This window comes from Protopterus annectens, chromosome 3.part1 (assembly GCF_019279795.1).
Source record: "Protopterus annectens isolate FY-2018-M chromosome 3.part1, PAN1.0, whole genome shotgun sequence".
Lineage (NCBI taxonomy): Eukaryota > Metazoa > Chordata > Ceratodontiformes > Protopteridae > Protopterus > Protopterus annectens.
In genome coordinates this window covers 1,364,006,207-1,364,024,291 of record NC_056732.1, presented here as the reverse complement: position 1 = coordinate 1,364,024,291, position 18,085 = coordinate 1,364,006,207, and the positions used below count along the sequence as shown (strand labels likewise).

The following is an 18,085-nucleotide window of genomic DNA, read 5'->3' as shown; positions in this document are numbered from 1 at the left end:
ACAAGTGAGATGTGTGTGTGTGTGTGTGTGTGTGTGTGTGTGTGTGTGTGTGTGTGTGTGTGTGTGTGTGTGTCATGTATTTAATTCAGTGCAATTACATGGGGTAGTACCAAATAACTGAAAGTTAGATGACTTAGTCCTCATTTTAATCACCAAATTTAGAAGTATCATTCTATTCATCCCACATCAGTTCTTTGGAATTATTTAGAAATATGTGTGCTAAGTTAACTAATGTCAGCTAATAAGAACTCCTTAGGGAAGGCACTACACATCTTGTTTTCCCATGCTTATTTACTCTTACCTTTTTAGTGTATTTCTATGAGCCTGTTTCAGATGCACTCGATGGAGGATATGTGTTGTAATTAGCACAGCGACAGATGATTGCTGCACTGGTGGCTGAGTGGCTTAAGTGTGTAAATTTAGTGTTGTGGTGAGTTTCGCTGCACTTTATTGTATTGTATTGTTTGAGCAAGTGGTTTGCTTTTCAGTGATTTTTCCCCATTTTCTTCAGTGTAATTTGATCACTAATATATATATATATATATATATATATATATATATATATATAATTTTAGGAGGTGCAGGGGGTTTTCCACCCCTCAAACAATTTTTTTTCTTTTTTATGTTTCCAGCATACTGTTTTTGGTATTACATTTTTATAAACAGTAACCAAAAAAGATCATTGATGGCTTATGAGTAAACCATTGTAATTATATAATTAGACCTTACTTAAGGTCTTTGACTCATTGCCACATGGGGTTACTATCATTAACAACCTAACAGTACTGAAAGTAAACATATGTATAGTGGAGCGGATTACAGAATAAACAGGCAGCAGGTAACACTGCTAAGCAGTAACTCATGTTAGAATGGAGTGGGTGTTACTCAAGGATCTGCTCTGGGACCTATATATTGTTCAATATTGTCTTTTCATTGCTTTCTACATTTTTAAATTACGATAGGCTTGTGATGTCCCCACTCTGGTCCTCACAACCTTAGACAGTATTGTGTGTTTGCTATAAGCACTTATGACCAGGCATTCACCCCTTGCACACATAACAAGTACCAGTGGTGCAGATTTAGACTTTGTAACTCTTACAGTTGACATAATTTGGTGAAATTGTGTGGGATTTAACATACATTAATCATGAATAAGTTGAAGTGAATCTCAGAAGAAAATTAGTAGTAACATACTACTCCATGCTCACGATTTTTCATGGAGGACACTTATTTTGGCTCAAAATGTAGCTCTGAATCTTCTAATCCTTCCCAAAACTGGAGATTTAGGGAGAAAAGGTAGTCGATTATACTTACTAAATAATTGCAATAATTATATTTACAGACTTCTTTTACTTTAGAGAATGCATATTATTTCACATTATTTTAATCTGTCAGCATCTCGGGTTATGATTATTAATATTTTAATAAGTGTCCCTGATTATGTCTTGATTTGTCAATGATTCTGGACAAGCAGCTGAGAGATTTGAGCAGCAAACTAATTGTATTTTTTAAGAAAAAAGCTATAACACTGAAACACAGTGAAATTCTATGCTATATATATATATATATATATATATATATATATATATATATATATATATATATATATATACTTTTTTTTGCATTTGCTGATGAACTTAACTAAATTAAACTGTTGAAATACCAGCACCTATTGATTAGTGTGAATTGGTAAATGACAGGTCTTGACAGGTAAAGAAACTGAAAGTATGGAAAAAACTGGCATTACCACAGTTCGGAGGCACACTGACTGGAGAGACAGAATGGAGTTTAAAAAAGGGGAACTAGAGAACCTTTTTTGTGGGAATGTGGATTGTTTTTGAAGGATAACTACAGATGTCTGAAATCTCAGATGAAGGGCAGATTACCAGCTTACCATTTTTTTATGTAAAAAGGCAATTTATTCTTCAAGAGCAGCAGGCACTGAATTTGTAGATGAAACACTGAAATGTAACATTGGTTGGTAGCAGCAACCTTTTCATTAGTTATAGATCTCTTTAATGTGGAAATATTCAGATGACTTTTACTTCTGCAGAGATTGTGCATATTGACTGAGATTGGTGGATTGTAGTTGCAGAAGTCTGAATTGCCTTTGTTTGATTGAAATGTTCTGAATTGGGCAGTTTTGTCATTATTGGTGCATATGTTTTGTTTAATTGCTTACTGGAATAATGTTCAAAACTATCAACTTAAAACATGCTAACATGTTCTAATAAGTGGTGCTGTATTATATAATGGGTATAATTTAATTATTATACATTATAAATTGATGCAGTCAGGAAGGTGAATCAAAAAACTTTTGCATGGTCCTAAAAATGTGTGCAAGGGGCCTATGACTTGAAAACAGCCCAAAGGTAAACTTAATCTGCCACTGGCCAGATGCATTTTCTTTGAACATGGATTTCAATGCTGTGTCAGTGAATGTGCATTTCAAAGGCAGATAGTTTTAATGCTGAGTCTGTTTTCATTGTGAGACTGCATTGCTTTGTTTAGCAAATGTCTCTCAGTGTTTGTGCTATAAAATTTGAAATAAAAGTTTTAAATTAAATCCAAATATTTGTAAAGATTGTAGAAGTAAAAGAGAAGACAGTATGCACAGTGAGAGTTTTGAACAGTGCTTATGGCAACTGGGAGAAATAGAAAAACAGCCAAGTAATGGGACACTGGAATGCATGGGGAGGGGGTGTCAAAATTATACACATTTTGCTTTCATGTACATGTCCAGAATTTTTGACTTGGAAAGTTGTCAACCCTACCCATGGCAAGAAAAAAAGGATGCTGACACACCATCGGTCATTCTTCTATTTTTATTTATTTTAAAGTAAAACATATTGCATTTCTTTACTTTACAATAACATAAATAATAATAATAATAAAACAGTCAGAGTTCCAAAGTTCATCTTAGGATAGTGATTGCTTAAGTGCACTGACCTTTAGAAGGACAATTTGCAGACTGTCTGTCTTTAGTCGCAGATGCAGCTGTGACATAGGTAAGCTTTTTTTCTCCTGTCTCTGGTTGACAGTAAACCATATAAAATATTTTCTGTGGACAGCTTTTCAACTGAGTTTTAGTTTGCCTCCTATTTCTAGTCTTTTCCTTTTACTATTGGTAGGACCTGACTACATCTTTTTCAAATGTCCTTCTCTGATTTTGTCTCTTATTGTTTGTTTGTCCTTGTAAAAATGTGTGGTTTTCTAGGAAATCATTGAGGATTTCATTTGCAGTCGTATATACAATACTTGATATTTAAGTTTCAGACTTTATATTTCTCAGAAATTTCTTCTATCTAGCAGCTTTCTAAATATGCAAAAGTGATATTTAATATTTGTCTCTGACCTGAATTTGAGCATTTCCCAGTGTTATCATTTGACTGTGTCCCACATTCTTATTTATTTACTGACATTTGTTTACCTGTAAAGTTTGACTGGGCACAGATGTCCTTTTTTCAGCAGAGGCCAAGGCAAAGAAGTACCAAGGTATCACATTTAATGCAATAAATATTTAAAATAAAATTTATAATGCAGTTTCAGTGAATACATAGCATAATAGTCAGTGTGTAATAACATTTGTATTGATATTCAGAAAAACTAAATTTTCAGGCCTTGTACTAAGACTTTATAGATGGAAGAGTGGTGTACAAGATAGGTAGGAGTAATTTAAATAATACAATAGAGTGAGATATTACAGAAGACAAGCAAGTCTGAGTGTTAACAGGGAGTAGTGATGGAATAGTAAATTGGTTGTGCTTATTAGAAGTAGGTACAGTAGTTTAAGAAGTAAAATAAAGTGAGGTATTCTTGCACTGAAAAGTTGAGAGCTGACAGAATACTTTGCAAGGGGGAGTTAGGTGTGTAGGTACATCTGTTAACTGTTCCTTATTTGTAGAATGGACTTGATTTTGGCTCATATTGCAGTCTGTTCCTCAAAAAATGTGGTTTTGTAACAAAGTGTTAGGGATGGCAGTCAATAAATAGCTACAGAGATTTTTAAATGCATGGTAATATAAATCCTGTATTCTATCAGCTCTCTAAGAACATAACACTAATATGTAAAATCTGACCCTGATTCTTGGCCTTGGTCAACCAATTATTTTTGGCTTTGTAATAGATTTTTTTGTTAAAAGATAGACAGCTACAAGAGTTCTTTGGATGGTGAGTAGCTGTGTGCAGAATGTCCCTGATTTGGGCTCGTATTTTCAGTCCATTCCTTGTGAAATTTGAGGTTTTCAGCAAGTATTGAGGATTGTAGTCAAAAAATGGCAATTTCCAGAGTTCATTAGCATTGGAAAATGCCCACTTTTGCCAATCCTGTTGTTCTAAAAACTTTTCAAGTATATAAGAGCAGTACTTAACTACGTTTTTGATTTTTTTGTACCCCCCCACCATTATTTGTCCCTGGTACTAAGCCTTTGTTCTCTCATTATTTCTGGCTTTTATCCCTGATTCTTTTGTCAAGTACTAGAGAACTATAACTGCATGTTTTATAAAGCCAGTTAAAGAAGGTTCAGTAAGACATCAAAGCACAAATGAAAGAAAGCATGCTAGAAATTATAGGCAAACAGAAACTTTAATATTATGAACAGATTGCTATATTAAAATTATTGGTAGTGTCCATGTGATTTCGAGCATATTTTTCTTTTATTGCATTATAACGAACTTATATATATATATATATATATATATATATATATATATATATATAGTAGTCATTATTTAATGATGGTTTATTTTATTACAGCTAGCTTTCTGAAATGTGAACAGACAACAAATAGCTATAATTGTTGGGTCCCGGCAGGTGATAGATGAAAGTGCTTGACTGCTATTGTTTGTTCATTATTCTGTATTCTTAGGACTTAAGAAATTTTTGTGAAACATTTTTGAATACTTTCCTGTGACTAATATCTGTGTAAAATGAAGCTGAAATACAATTGTTGTGGGTCTTTTATCTTTCATTATAGTCACTCATCTAAGGTATACATAATAAACGCAGTGGGTATAATTGCTGGGTGAAGTGGGGTGTTGGCTATGGATGGAAGGATCTTACCCTCTTACATACATACAAATACTTCAAGCACAGGCATTAATGCCCTTATAACCTGCCAATATACAAAAACACTTGTTCCTGTAATAAGTTTCCAGGTTATTCTTAAAACTATTTAAGCTAGTACTTGCTTTAATGTAATTTGGTAGTCTGTTCCATGCATCAGCTGTTCTTTGAGAAAACCAATTACTCCACTTCTTATTCTTATAAAATCTTATACACAGGTTGTCTGATGATTCTGTACTAGTTTTTGATAACCCAAAACATTCCCAGAAGTAGCTGTCTCTAAATGCCCTGTATACCTGAATACAATCAGCTCTTAGACATCTGTAAGAGACACTGTACATGTTCAGATATTTTAGTTTTTAAAAGTAATTCACAACTGCTGCTTTCCTCCTAAAGTGTCCTGTAGCAAATTAAGCACCAAGATTCCACAAACAGAACTATCAGGACACACCACGAGTAACACTGGATTATTCAAAAATTATAAATCCTTTATTCCGATCGAACAAACATAGAATAAGCGCTTTCACATGCGTCTTGCATGCTTCTTCAGATACAGTTTAAAACACACATGACTCCTTTTATACAACATCTTAACAAGCAGTTGTTATCAATAATGCAATTACTCCATTATTACAATACTTGACTAATTAAAGTGAAATACTTCCCTATTCTTAAAACCATTGCAGTGCATTCAGTTTTGTAGCCTATGGTTGAGCAAAATACATCATACACTTAAATAACTGCATAACAACCTACATCATACAAAACAAAACAAAACTAAGACAAAAATAAAACTAAGACAAAAATAAAATAAAACAAAACCAGTATGTGCAACTTATGCTCTCAACATTATTCCCTCCTCAGTGACGCTAACAAAACCCTAGAAGCATAAATGCATAATCTGTTAAAGGCACATCTAATTCCTGACTCATAAAGATAGCACTGCCCGCATAACCTGTTAAATGCATCTTTAGTGCCTAATTCGTAAAAATAGCGATGCCATGGAAACTACGTTCTATTTGTTATAAAATGGATCAGGACAGACATTTAATACATGTGCATTACTAAAACGATTGGTATATCATTTGTAAAAAATCATCGTTCATCGAACACATACAAACAATGTCCAGTCTAAGATGGAGAACAATATTCATACTCCACATTGTGCAAATGCGGAAGAAGAATGCTGTCTGCAGTAGAATCAATAATCATTCATCGCATTATGCATAACCAAATATGATGATTATAAAAATTGGAGTATGGCACCCACTGAAGTTAAAAACTTCAATAATAAACATTATCTCTGACTCCATCCATCTTTATCTCTTCTTAAACCATATTCATAGAAGATCTTATGGGCACGTAACGTGTATGACAAATGTCTATATATAGAATATACATGTATCCAAAACAAGATAAAAATTAATATTAATGTTAATATAATGTTAATAATTTAAAACGTAGCAATGCTAATAATGGTGTAACACAAAGTTAGGTGAACAGACTAACCAGTCACATTCCATGGATACCTGACCTCTTCATGCCATTAAAATTAAAATTATCTAAAATTGTCTAAAAACATATCTAATAATTAGGATGTAAATGTTGCTAGACTATCAAAAAATAGAACTAGCAACTCAATAAGACTGCCAGTTTCTCATATCTATCATATTATCTAACTAACTAACACTTGTTCCAGGTGTCATATTTAATACTATAAAATTAATCATAACTGTAATGATTTCGATGTTTCCTACTTCCAAAAGGAGTAAAATGTATGATAAAAGAGAGGTTCCATCATAACTCTATTCAACTATTACCAAATCATAGTCAACTCTGTCTTTAGGCGTAATAAGCTGTCCATTCATATAATTCAGATGCCAAAGAGAGTCTGACCGTATCCCATCGTCAGAGTCTCATTAACCTGATGTCACTGGTAACCAATACCTATATGTGTATCACTGAAACCTAATAATACTGACTATGCTCAAGATAAAGAGTACTTATTATATTAATTTCTCTTTTATTCTAAAAACTACTATTGTGAGAAGTCTTTTCAGTACATCAGATTATTCTAAAAATGGTTTAACAGTAGTATAGTTATTAATCCCTGGATCTCTATGTGCCCCTGACCTGAGGATCCACTCCATTTCTAGTTTCGCTAGGGCGTTGTTGTTATCACCCATCCTAGGACTGGTATGCAGAGTCTGTAATACTCTGAATTTAAAACAATGTGTGGGATTTAAAATGACGTGTTTGGCCAGTGCATTCAACTCATGTTGTTTACAGATGTCATAGACATGGTTGTAAATACGCTGTCTTAATCTCCTCTTGGTAAGGCCAACATAAAATGCTGGACATAAATCACAATTAGCCATGTATATTAAGTTGGTCGTCTCACAGCTAGTTCTTGTCTTTGGAGTATATTTAAAATGTCCATGTGGATGTGAATATTCTTGTGTGATAGTAATATATTCACACATACTACACTTTCTGCAGGGATAAGTCCCAGGGACCTCACTATCGTCTTCTTTAACCTGGAAGTTCTTGTGTAGATTAGAAGAGAAAATAGTTTTCAAATTATCACATGTTCGGAACACAAACCCTGGTTTTTCACCTACTATCATTCTGGTCTCATCTACAACAGTCAAGATGTTCCAATGCTTATTTATAACTCCCCTGATTGCATTAATATCATTAGTGTACTTCAAAATCAGATTAATCTTGTTATTCTGTCTATTGTACCTCCCTGATTGATCATCTTTGGTCCTCTTATTACACCTGTCCATTTTAGGGCTCTCATGTTCAGCAATATCTTCTCTAATACCTTGGGATATGATCTTATTTCTCATCTCATGTACCATCTTGCTATTGTAACCTCTATCAGTGAACAGTCTTTCCATTTTATCTGCTTCAATTCGTAAAATTTCTGGATCTTTACATATTCGAGTTAATCTCCAGAATTGTGCTTTTATTATTCCAGAAAACATGTATCTCGGATGCATGCTGCTGTGTTCTAGGATGGTATTCCTCCAGCAGCTCTTCCTATATAACTTGTAGGATAACTTATCGGCTGTGTCATAGTATAAAGTTAAATCTAGGAAGTTGATTTCATTGTAAGAATGTTCATAGGTAAATCTTAGAAACGTAGTTGTTCCTTCTAAGTAATCTACAAAATTCTTCAACTCATCAACAGTGCCATCCCAGGCCAGTAGCACGTCGTCCACAAATCGCTTATACATTTTTATCTTATCCATCCATGGACTATTAAATATGTGTTTTAATTCCCAGTTATACAGTACCAGGTTTGCATATGAGTTTGCACATGGGGTGCCCATGGCGACACCCCATGTTTGCAAATAATATTTATTGTTGAACATAAACACATTACAACTTAATACTGTTTCTAGTAATTGCCCAATTAGAATCTGTCTATCTCTAGAAAATTCTTTCATAGCTACCATTACTTCTCTCACAGCCTGTGTGCCATACTCATTAGGGATGCATGTAAAAAGATCACGTACATCTAAAGTGACCAACATAAATTTCTTGTTAACCTTATCAGGGGGGTCAAAAGATTCTAAATCTTTCAAAAGATGTTGTGTATCTCTGAGAATTGTGTTAATCTTGTTTACTACTGGTCTCATAATTTTCTCTAAAAACTTAGATATATTATAAGTTGCCCAGCCTCTACCTGATACTATAGGTCTCATTGGCATGGGTTCAATCTGTTTGTGGACTTTTGGTAGGCCCTTCAATACAGGTATCAATGGTTCTTCCATGTGGAGAAATTCAAACATTTCTTTACTAACTTGCCTGCACATCAAGATATCATACAATTCATCTCTGACATTATTGATTATCTTCATTACCCCTTCAACATTTAGTTCCTGATAAGTATCGTTCTGGCACAATGTCGCTTCTATTGTCCCATTGTATGCATCTTTGTCTAGAAGTACTATTCCTCCTCCTTTATCAGCATTAATAATTGTCTTAGTTTTGTTTTGTTTTGTATGATGTAGGTTGTTATGCAGTTATTTAAGTGTATGATGTATTTTGCTCAACCATAGGCTACAAAACTGAATGCACTGCAATGGTTTTAAGAATAGGGAAGTATTTCACTTTAATTAGTCAAGTATTGTAATAATGGAGTAATTGCATTATTGATAACAACTGCTTGTTAAGATGTTGTATAAAAGGAGTCATGTTGTGTGTTTTAAACTGTATCTGAAGAAGCATGCAAGACGCATGTGAAAGCGCTTATTCTATGTTTGTTCGATCGGAATAAAGGATTTATAATTTTTGAAGAATCCAGTGTTACTCGTGGTGTGTCCTGATAGTTCTGTTTGTGGAATATTTTAGTTTTTCATAACGTAAATTTTCACATCCATGGATGCCCTTGGTATATTTACACTGTACTCTTTCCAGTTTACTCATGTTTGTTTTCTTATAAGGTTTGCATATTGTTATTCCATACTCCAGTTTGGATCTAATGTAACTAACAATGGCGCCATCATTTCTAATTTACTAGACTTTATAAATCTTTCTATACAACCTACCTATAACTATCATTAACCAATTGGTTGACATAATTAGAAAAACTCAAAGCTGGATCTACCCATATACCCAGGCCCTTTTCCATGAATCTATAGTTTCAATCACTGTGTACAGTATTAGATATTCACTTTTCAATGTATGTCTCCCAAATCTCATATGCTTAGTTTTTGATGTATTTATCAGCATATCTTGTAATGTGCTAATTTAACACAATTACATGTCTGAGGTGTACTCTGTTAGCAAAGTGGCTATAACTACTGGGTGTGAGTTGCAGCTGACCTACCTACAGATGCAAGTTAGGTATTCTCATGTCACCTTCTCATTGTAAAAAATATTTTGTCTGATTTTACAGGACAAAGGTGCATTTGTGGGGAGTAACTTTGGATACTTTACTGTGGCCACTGTGTGTTTGTGTGAAACAATCTTGAAATATATGACTATGGACAATTATTTTTTTATAACAGTCAGGTATCTGAGGTGTAATCAACAATGTAGCTATAACAACTGGGTAGGGATGGGGGACTATCTGTGGATAAAAGTAAATTTCTTGTCATTGTATGCTTATTTTAAACAATTAATCTGGAAATATTAAAACTAGCATGTATTTGTATGAGGTAGATTAATATATTTTACTGTATAAGATGTGTTCCCAATCAGTTATATTGTTTATTCAGTATAAGATGTGTTCCCAATCAGTTAATCTACCAATGTGTACTACTTATTCAGTATAAGATGTATTTAAACTGAACAGCAAAGTTTATAGTGTTTATTCAGTATAAGATGTGTTCCCAAGGCAGTCAGTTATAAATTGTTTATTCAGTATGTGAGAAGATGTGTTCCCAATCAGTTATATTGTTTATTCAGTATAAGATGTGTTCCCAATCAGTTATAGTGTTTATTCAGTATAAGATGTGTTCCCAATCAGTTATATTGTTTATTCAGTATAAGATGTGTTCCCAATCAGTTATATTGTTTATTCAGTATAAGATGTGTTCCCAATCAGTTATATTGTTTATTCAGTATAAGATGTGTTCCCAATCAGTTATATTGTTTATTCAGTATAAGATGTGTTCCCAATCAGTTATATTGGTTAGTTAGTTAGTTAGTTAGTTAGTTAGTTAGTTAGTTAGTTAGTTAGTTAGTTAGTTAGTTAGTTAGTTAGTTAGTTGACTAGATTAGTCCTACTAGGCCAATATTCTCTTTTCAGGTGAATCTTTAGGTGGTATTCATACTGACAAGGGAAAATTTAGCCAGTGCATGAGGGAACTTCTGCTGTTTTTTCAATAAGTGTCTTATGATATTTTATATTCACCTGAGCTACCACCAAATCAAATAGATGGCGTCCTGGTTTAACAAATTAACTGAAGGATAAACACTGTATATGTATCTGTCCAATATAAATTACTATATCAATATATTTCTGCATTTCTCTTTTTCACTTTTTTTAGTATAGACAGATAGATATATATAAATAGATTTGGATATAAATAATGAAACGCATTATGGTTCACAAGAATGATGTTTGTCATCAATACCATCATGGCCACATGGCTACTGCGCATGCAAATTCGCAACATAGCTACATCCTAATCACCAACAACAAATGTAACTGAAGAAAACAAGGCACAGAAACATGACTGGAAGCATAAAATGTTAAAAGTTTAATGTGGTAAGCACTTTCACACCAAATACTAGCGCTTGTTCAGACCATATAAAAAACTACAACAGCAAACACTTTTAATATATTGACTCTAGTTCAAAACAGCCAATAAACATCAGAGAAGAATAAAAAACTTCTCATTTAAAGAGGCATTGTGCTTTCAGTGCAGGTTTAACAGAAACCCCTGAAATTTAGACTTGGGCATTTGTCAGCTTGCCATAAAATAATCCAATGCAATTCTCTGCTTTCAGTGACATTTTTCACATCACCTCCATGTATATTTTCAGAAACAATTTCAACAACTTGAAATCTAAAGCCATGTTAATTTTCATTCCGAATGCAGTGTCTGGCTAGTGCATTTTTGGTGTCACCATTCCTAATAAAATACGCATGTTCCCTGTGCAGGTAGCAGCAGTTACACTAATAAAAAAGGATTATTTTTTAAATGATGGACTTTGGTTTGGGTCTTGACTGTTGTTGTGGCATGTGTTTAATGTTACATGTAGTTGCGATGTGTTGTGCTATGTTATTGTGCATGACCTTGGAGGAATGTAATTAGTTCAGCTGTACTCTGTATGGTCGAATGCCAATAAAGTTTGCATTGCTTTGCTTTGCTGACTTGTACCATCAGTGACCTGTTAGATTTTTCTACATAGAAATGGTGGCAAACTGTGCATGTCGCCAGATAAATTTATACTCAAACCGGGTGACTGGATGAATAAAACATGCTGATGTATTAATAAATGTACAGAAATTGCATGCAAGGCATTTTTTATTACCTGCCCAACCACCATCTAGTCACTTATCTTTTTATTTTACGTTTTTGTAGCAAAGCTGCCTTTTAAAATATTTCTTGTTCTTAAAAGCAAAGTTTGGTCTGTGACCAACAACTTTTGAAATATCATTTTTAAGCTCAATAAAGACCAGTTCGACTTAATAATGTTCATTATGCTAGTCATATGGGTTCCTATCACGTAGTCATACTTTTACAAGTTTGAACCTCATATGGTCAAGACCATAAGTTCGAATTTGTAAAAGTTGGAGCATTTCAATGGAAATCTCCATAAGCGGAGGTTTCCATTTTGTTCAATGGGGTGCGGTTTCGGAGTTGGTATATTTAAGTAGTGGGATCTGGGGGGCAAGGGGGCTTGCCTCTCTGCTTAAAACAGTTTATTTTGTTTTCCGTTGTTTATTTTTGTTTTTTTTATCCATAGTTGAAGTTTTGTAACTTCGAACATAATGGTTCAAACATTATGTGTTCGAAGTTATAAGACTTCAACTATGTGATATAGACCCTAGTCATATCACTAGTATAAAATAAAGACATAAGTTCATAGGTTCATCAGTAGGTACTAGGCTATTGGCCCTAGGGCCTATATAAGCCTAGCCAAAGGGTACCCTGGCTTTCGCCACCCATGAAAATTATTTTCATGCTACTAATGGCCTGGGGAGACTACTTCAAAGACTTGGGCCGGGATTCACTAATCCTCCTTGTAAGACTAAATACGTCTTACTCGGAAACTGCAGCCTAAGAGTATGACGTCAGCATGCCATGCATATTCATGAGGGTGCACTGACTCAACTCAAAGGCTAACAGGGAGCGTGCACGAGTGCAGGGGACATGTCAGACAGCCGAGCAGTCCAAATATCCACGCCCCTGCAAGTGCCTAAACTGCAAATGTCACCAGACATGAGCGAGTCCGCTCAAATGTGTATATCCCCAACACTACACTTCCCCACATTCTAAACCCATGTACAAATATAATAAAATATAAAACTTTTTTTTTATTATTCCCGATATAGCTGCCCGTATTTGCGTGTGTGTGCGTGGGTTTGCCCATTGCTTAGCTACAGTTAGCAATTTAGACATCAAAGAGGATAATAAACTACTTATATGCAAATTAAGCAAAATAGCAATAGCGTAGTGGTAGAGCTTTCACACAAAGAGGAGGCATTCCCGGTTCAAGTCCCACCACTCCCCTTCCCATTTTCTGTAGTAGATCTGTGCATAAAAATAATTCCTGACATTTACCTTTTAAATTTTAGTAAAATGCATTGAAATGGCTTATGTAGTAGTGAATGATATATAAGAAGGTGAAATGGTCATGCATTCTGATGAATGCATAAGTAATGTATCTTAAGCAATGTGAAGTACTGCTAAGCAAAGTTTAGCCCCCTGCTATAAAGCACGCTTTGGCAGGCTTTTCTGGCTGTAGAGAACTCAGCACAGCTCCTCGTGGTATCCAGCAGAGGTCCTAGAGCAGCAGAGAAAGGAAAAAGCAACTTTCCAGATTTTAAGTATTTTTTCTTGCATTTTTTGACCATTTGTGTTATTCGACGACCTAGTGGTATTACCTGTTTTTCCTGTTTTTATAAGCTTTAATTGTTGGTTGCACTTCTTAGTTTAAGTTTGCTTAAAAGTTAAACTACAGGCTAATACACTCAAGTGTACTAGCTTTTGATAGCATTTAATCGAAAAGCAAAGCATTTATTGTGTTTTCTGTTCTGTCTGTGAAAAAAACTTGAAAAAACAAAAAATATTCTTGTTCTCCTAACTTTCCTGGCTAGTTTGTTCCAGTGATCAGATTTTGCTGATCCCTGGGCTTTGTCTTGGTTCCTGTACTTCTCCATTTTCTTTGTTTGGTCAGGGGGAAGTTTCTTTACTCACCAGTGGGAGTGGGGAGTACTGGGCTGCCTGTTTGTCCTCAGAGGAAGACAGTAACTTGTAGTTCAGTGGCCATTTTGGGTTATTTCCTGCCTTTTCCAGCCCCCTGCTATAAAGCACGCTTTAGGGTGCTTTAGTGTGATTTAGCGCGGTGTTGCCACTAGAGCAGCATCGGGTAGCTCCACACCGGAAGTATATCCTTCATTGGTGAGATCTGATCATAAACTAACCTCACTGGAAATCCACATCCCGCCCCCACCCCAAACAAAAAAGACCACAGTGAAGAACTTCTCTAAAGCAAACTTCACACTACTCAAGACTGGTGTGGTATCCTTCAAGGCCCCTGAGCCAGTGGAAACCACAACCCAAGCTGCGGAAGCCCTTACAAATGCCTTCTATGAACACCTCCAGGACTGCATGGATCAGGCAATCCCAAAAAAAACCAAGACTCTTTCCACAAGGGGCAAACGTCCTGTCTGGTGGACCCCAGCCATTAACAAACTTTACAATAAGAGGAGAAAGCTATTACATGATAGAACAAAATCCATAAAAGGAAGTCACCCCTGATCATTATTAGTAAAAAAATACGAGCACTCATAAAATCAACTAAGGCCAATTTTGAGAGAAAAATTGCCATGGATTCAAAGGACAATCATAAGGCCTTTTTCAGCTATGTTAGGAACCTGGGTGGAAACTCCCAGATATGCTCAGAATTAGTCCAAAATGATACAAAAATCACTGAACCCACAGACATTGCCAACATACTGGCAGACAGGTTCAGTGCAAACTTCACCCCCCTAAAGGAGAGATAACTATCCCAGCAGAGTGTAGCCTCCCAGACATCTCAAATGCACAGGTGAAAGCTGCTCTCTCTAAAGCTAAAAACACAGCATCAATGGGACTGGATGGTGTCCCCGGCTGTGTGCTACATGAGCTAAATGAGGAATTAAACCCGCACATAAGGCAGCTGTTTAATCTCAGCCTTACCACAGGATACATGCCCAAGGAGTGGCGTACGGCAACTGTGGTCCCACTCCACAAAGGTGGTGCCTCTACGGACCCTGGTAATTACCGCCCCGTAAGCTTAACAAGTCTAGTCTGCAAAGCTATGGAGAGGATCATAATGGAGCTCATAAACAAAGATATAGGGGACTTGCAGACATTGGACCCGACCAGTTTGGCCGTCAAGGGCAGATCATGCCTTTTGAACTTGGTTGACTTCTTTGAAACAGTCACCAAGGCCATTGATGAGGGAAAGGCAGTCCATACAGCCTACCTTGACCTTGCAAAGGCTTTCGACACAATACCCCACTCGGGTATTGTAGAAAAACTTACCAGCTTAAATGTAAACACATATGTCACAAGATGGGTTGCAAACTGGCTTAAGGACAGAACCCACAGGGTTAGAGTTGCTGGCGCTATGTTAGACTCCAAGCCAGTCACAAGTGGTGTCCCACAAGGCTCGGTCCTTGGCCCCCTATTGTTCGGCATCTACTTCTCAGAAGTACAGGCCAACATGAGAGGACTTTGGCTGACAAAGTTTGCAGACGACTGCAAACTGGGCGCCATAGTGGAAAGTGCATTGGAGATGGATATCCTTCAGGAGGGACTCACGGAAACAGATAGCTGGTGCCAGAGCCATGGCCTGAAGTTAAACGCCAAAAACTGTATAGTCATGCCCTTCGGGAAAAACAAGGTAACCCCAAGCTACCATATAGGCGGCAATCCACAGAAGAGGTTATCAGGGACCTGGGGACCCAGGTTGACAGTGGCCTTTCTTTTGACACTCACGTTGCTAAAGTGGTTAGAAAGACCTTCTACATTGCCCACCTTATCATGAAGGGATTCAGATCCAGATCTAGTGAGGTCATTGTTCCCCTGTACTCTTCACTTATCAGACCAATGATAGAGTACAATGCCCCATTCGGGATGTATCTCACCTGACATCTGCAGCAATTGGAGAGACCCCAAAAGTTCCTCACCAAAAGGATAAAGGGACTCCAAAATCTGTCATATGCTGCCAGATTGAAGAAACTCCAGCTCTATTCAGTCGCATACCATCTGCTCAGAGGTGACATGTGCCTGACATACAAGTCCATGTCAAACCCGGAATTAATGGACATGCTCCACCTCAAAAAATCCAAATCCACCAAAACCACTAGAGCAAGCGACTTAAACCGTAGCACGGATATAAATAGGATGTGCTGGAGGGATAGATTTATCACTGAGAGACTCCCTATGCTGTGGAATAAAATCCCGGTCCATGTGAGGCAGAGCACCTCGCTGGCTCTGTTCAAGAGAAATCTTGACCTGTGGATGGGAGATCGTAGGTTTACCCCGGGAATCATCTCTGTGTCACTGCTGGACAGAGGCACAACAAACTAATGGGCACAGTATTTTTTCATATAACGGGTGGCGTAAGCCACAAAACTTTGGGCTAGGCTTATAAATGCCTTAGGGCAGATAGCCTAGTATAAACATATGAACCTATGAGCCAGTATTAAGCACATTTAAGTATAATTGTTCATAGCTTAGCAGTGCTTTAACTAGCGCAATAGCTTTGCACGGAGCTGTGCATCGTGCCAAGTAGCGCAAGCAAAACATGTTTACGTGAAGCTGTGCACCGTGCTAACTAGCGCAATGTTGGGCAACGTCGGTAAACATAGAGCAACGTTGGGCAAAGTTGAGCAAAGTTGGCTAAACACAGCCACACCGCCTGGCCAGTCAGGCCAGTAGTAAAATAAAAAGCAATGACAGGCCTCGAACCCGGGATAGTGGGCACCATAATCAAAGTACTGAACCACTAAGCCATGACAGTATTGGATGTTCATGCACTGTCACCACACATACATATTAATCAAAGTTTACCCAGTGCTAAGCAGGTGTGCACTCAGCTGAGAATTTTCAAATCCAGCCATTCACAAATAAGTGCAGGAAATGAGTCATATTTAAGCTCCTAGGTGAGAATACTTGCCATAACTAGTTGTAGCTCCCATCTGCAGTCAGCAATGCCTGGTGTTGGAGAGGGCTCTCGCTTTCGAGTGCAATGGTGGGGCATTGAGGAGTCATCATGATGCCAGACTCCTGCAGTGCCAGTTCCAGGGCACTGAATACAAAGCGGAAGCCTGGAACCGTCTTGCATATGATCTCGCCAGTGCCACAGGCATCCCTCTGACTGGTGAGCAGGTCAGACACCACCACGCAGACCTGAAGAGACGCAAGCAGGACCAACTGAACCAATGGATACAGGTGGCCTGTGGTATGCCAAATGCCCCACTACTGTGTAGGTAGCCATGGAATGAAGTATGTAAGAATTGCTATTGTAGTCGATAGTATGGATAGGTATATGTCTCAATATCACGTCATTTACTTCACAGCTGCAGGTGTCCGTGCTGTGAATCAGCAAGCCTCTGCAGATAGGCTGCTAAGGCTGCACCACCAGGCAGGTTAGTAATTATTCTGCATGTATTGTTATATAAAATAAGTGAGAGAGCCTGACAAAAAGTGCTGTAGCCCAATAATAAAGGTATAATAAGGCTTGAATAATGTCTCTGCATGTACTGTTATGTAAAATAAGTGAGAAAGCCTGAAAAAGAGTGTTGTAACCCATTAATAAAGGTATAAGTCCTTAATAATTTCTCTATATGTATTGTTATATAAAATAAGTGAGAGAGCCTGAAAAAGAGTGTTATAACCCATAAATAAAGGTATAATATGTCTTGAATAAGTCGTCTGCATGCACTGTAATATCAAATAAATGAGAGAGCCTCTAGAAAAGTGTGTAATGTAATTAATAAAGGTATAACTGCTGGAGTGTGTCCGTGTCACTTTCTTTGAAATGTTGTTGTACTCTCGCAGTATAGAAATAGTAGTGTTGTATTAAGTGCTGTCAACCCACACTTGGGTAGGCCTATAGAAAGTGGATGAAGGGAGTGTCAGCATCTGTTAAGCGTATATACAGTCCTCAACTGTTGTTTCATGGCTGGCATGTATAGGGGCACATGAGTAGCTTGTTATTGTGTTCCCCAGAAATGTCAGTGTGCTGCTGGAAATGTAGGGGGCTGTTAAAATATAACTGATAATATCACCTGAACACATCCAGATATGTAGATATATAAATATAAATAAAATATATAAA

At 36.7% G+C, this 18,085-nt stretch overlaps 1 protein-coding gene across 1 annotated transcript in view; it reads right to left on the bottom strand.

Annotated features, from left to right (window-relative positions):
- LOC122797775 overlaps positions 1-6,933 on the bottom strand; it is a 349,627-nt gene extending 342,694 nt beyond the window's left edge. The window contains exon 1 of the mRNA XM_044066297.1: positions 6,886-6,933. Within this exon, the coding sequence (XP_043922232.1) occupies positions 6,886-6,933 (48 nt within the window). The remainder of the gene's footprint in view (positions 1-6,885) is intronic.
- Between the last annotated feature and the right edge of the window lie 11,152 nt (positions 6,934-18,085).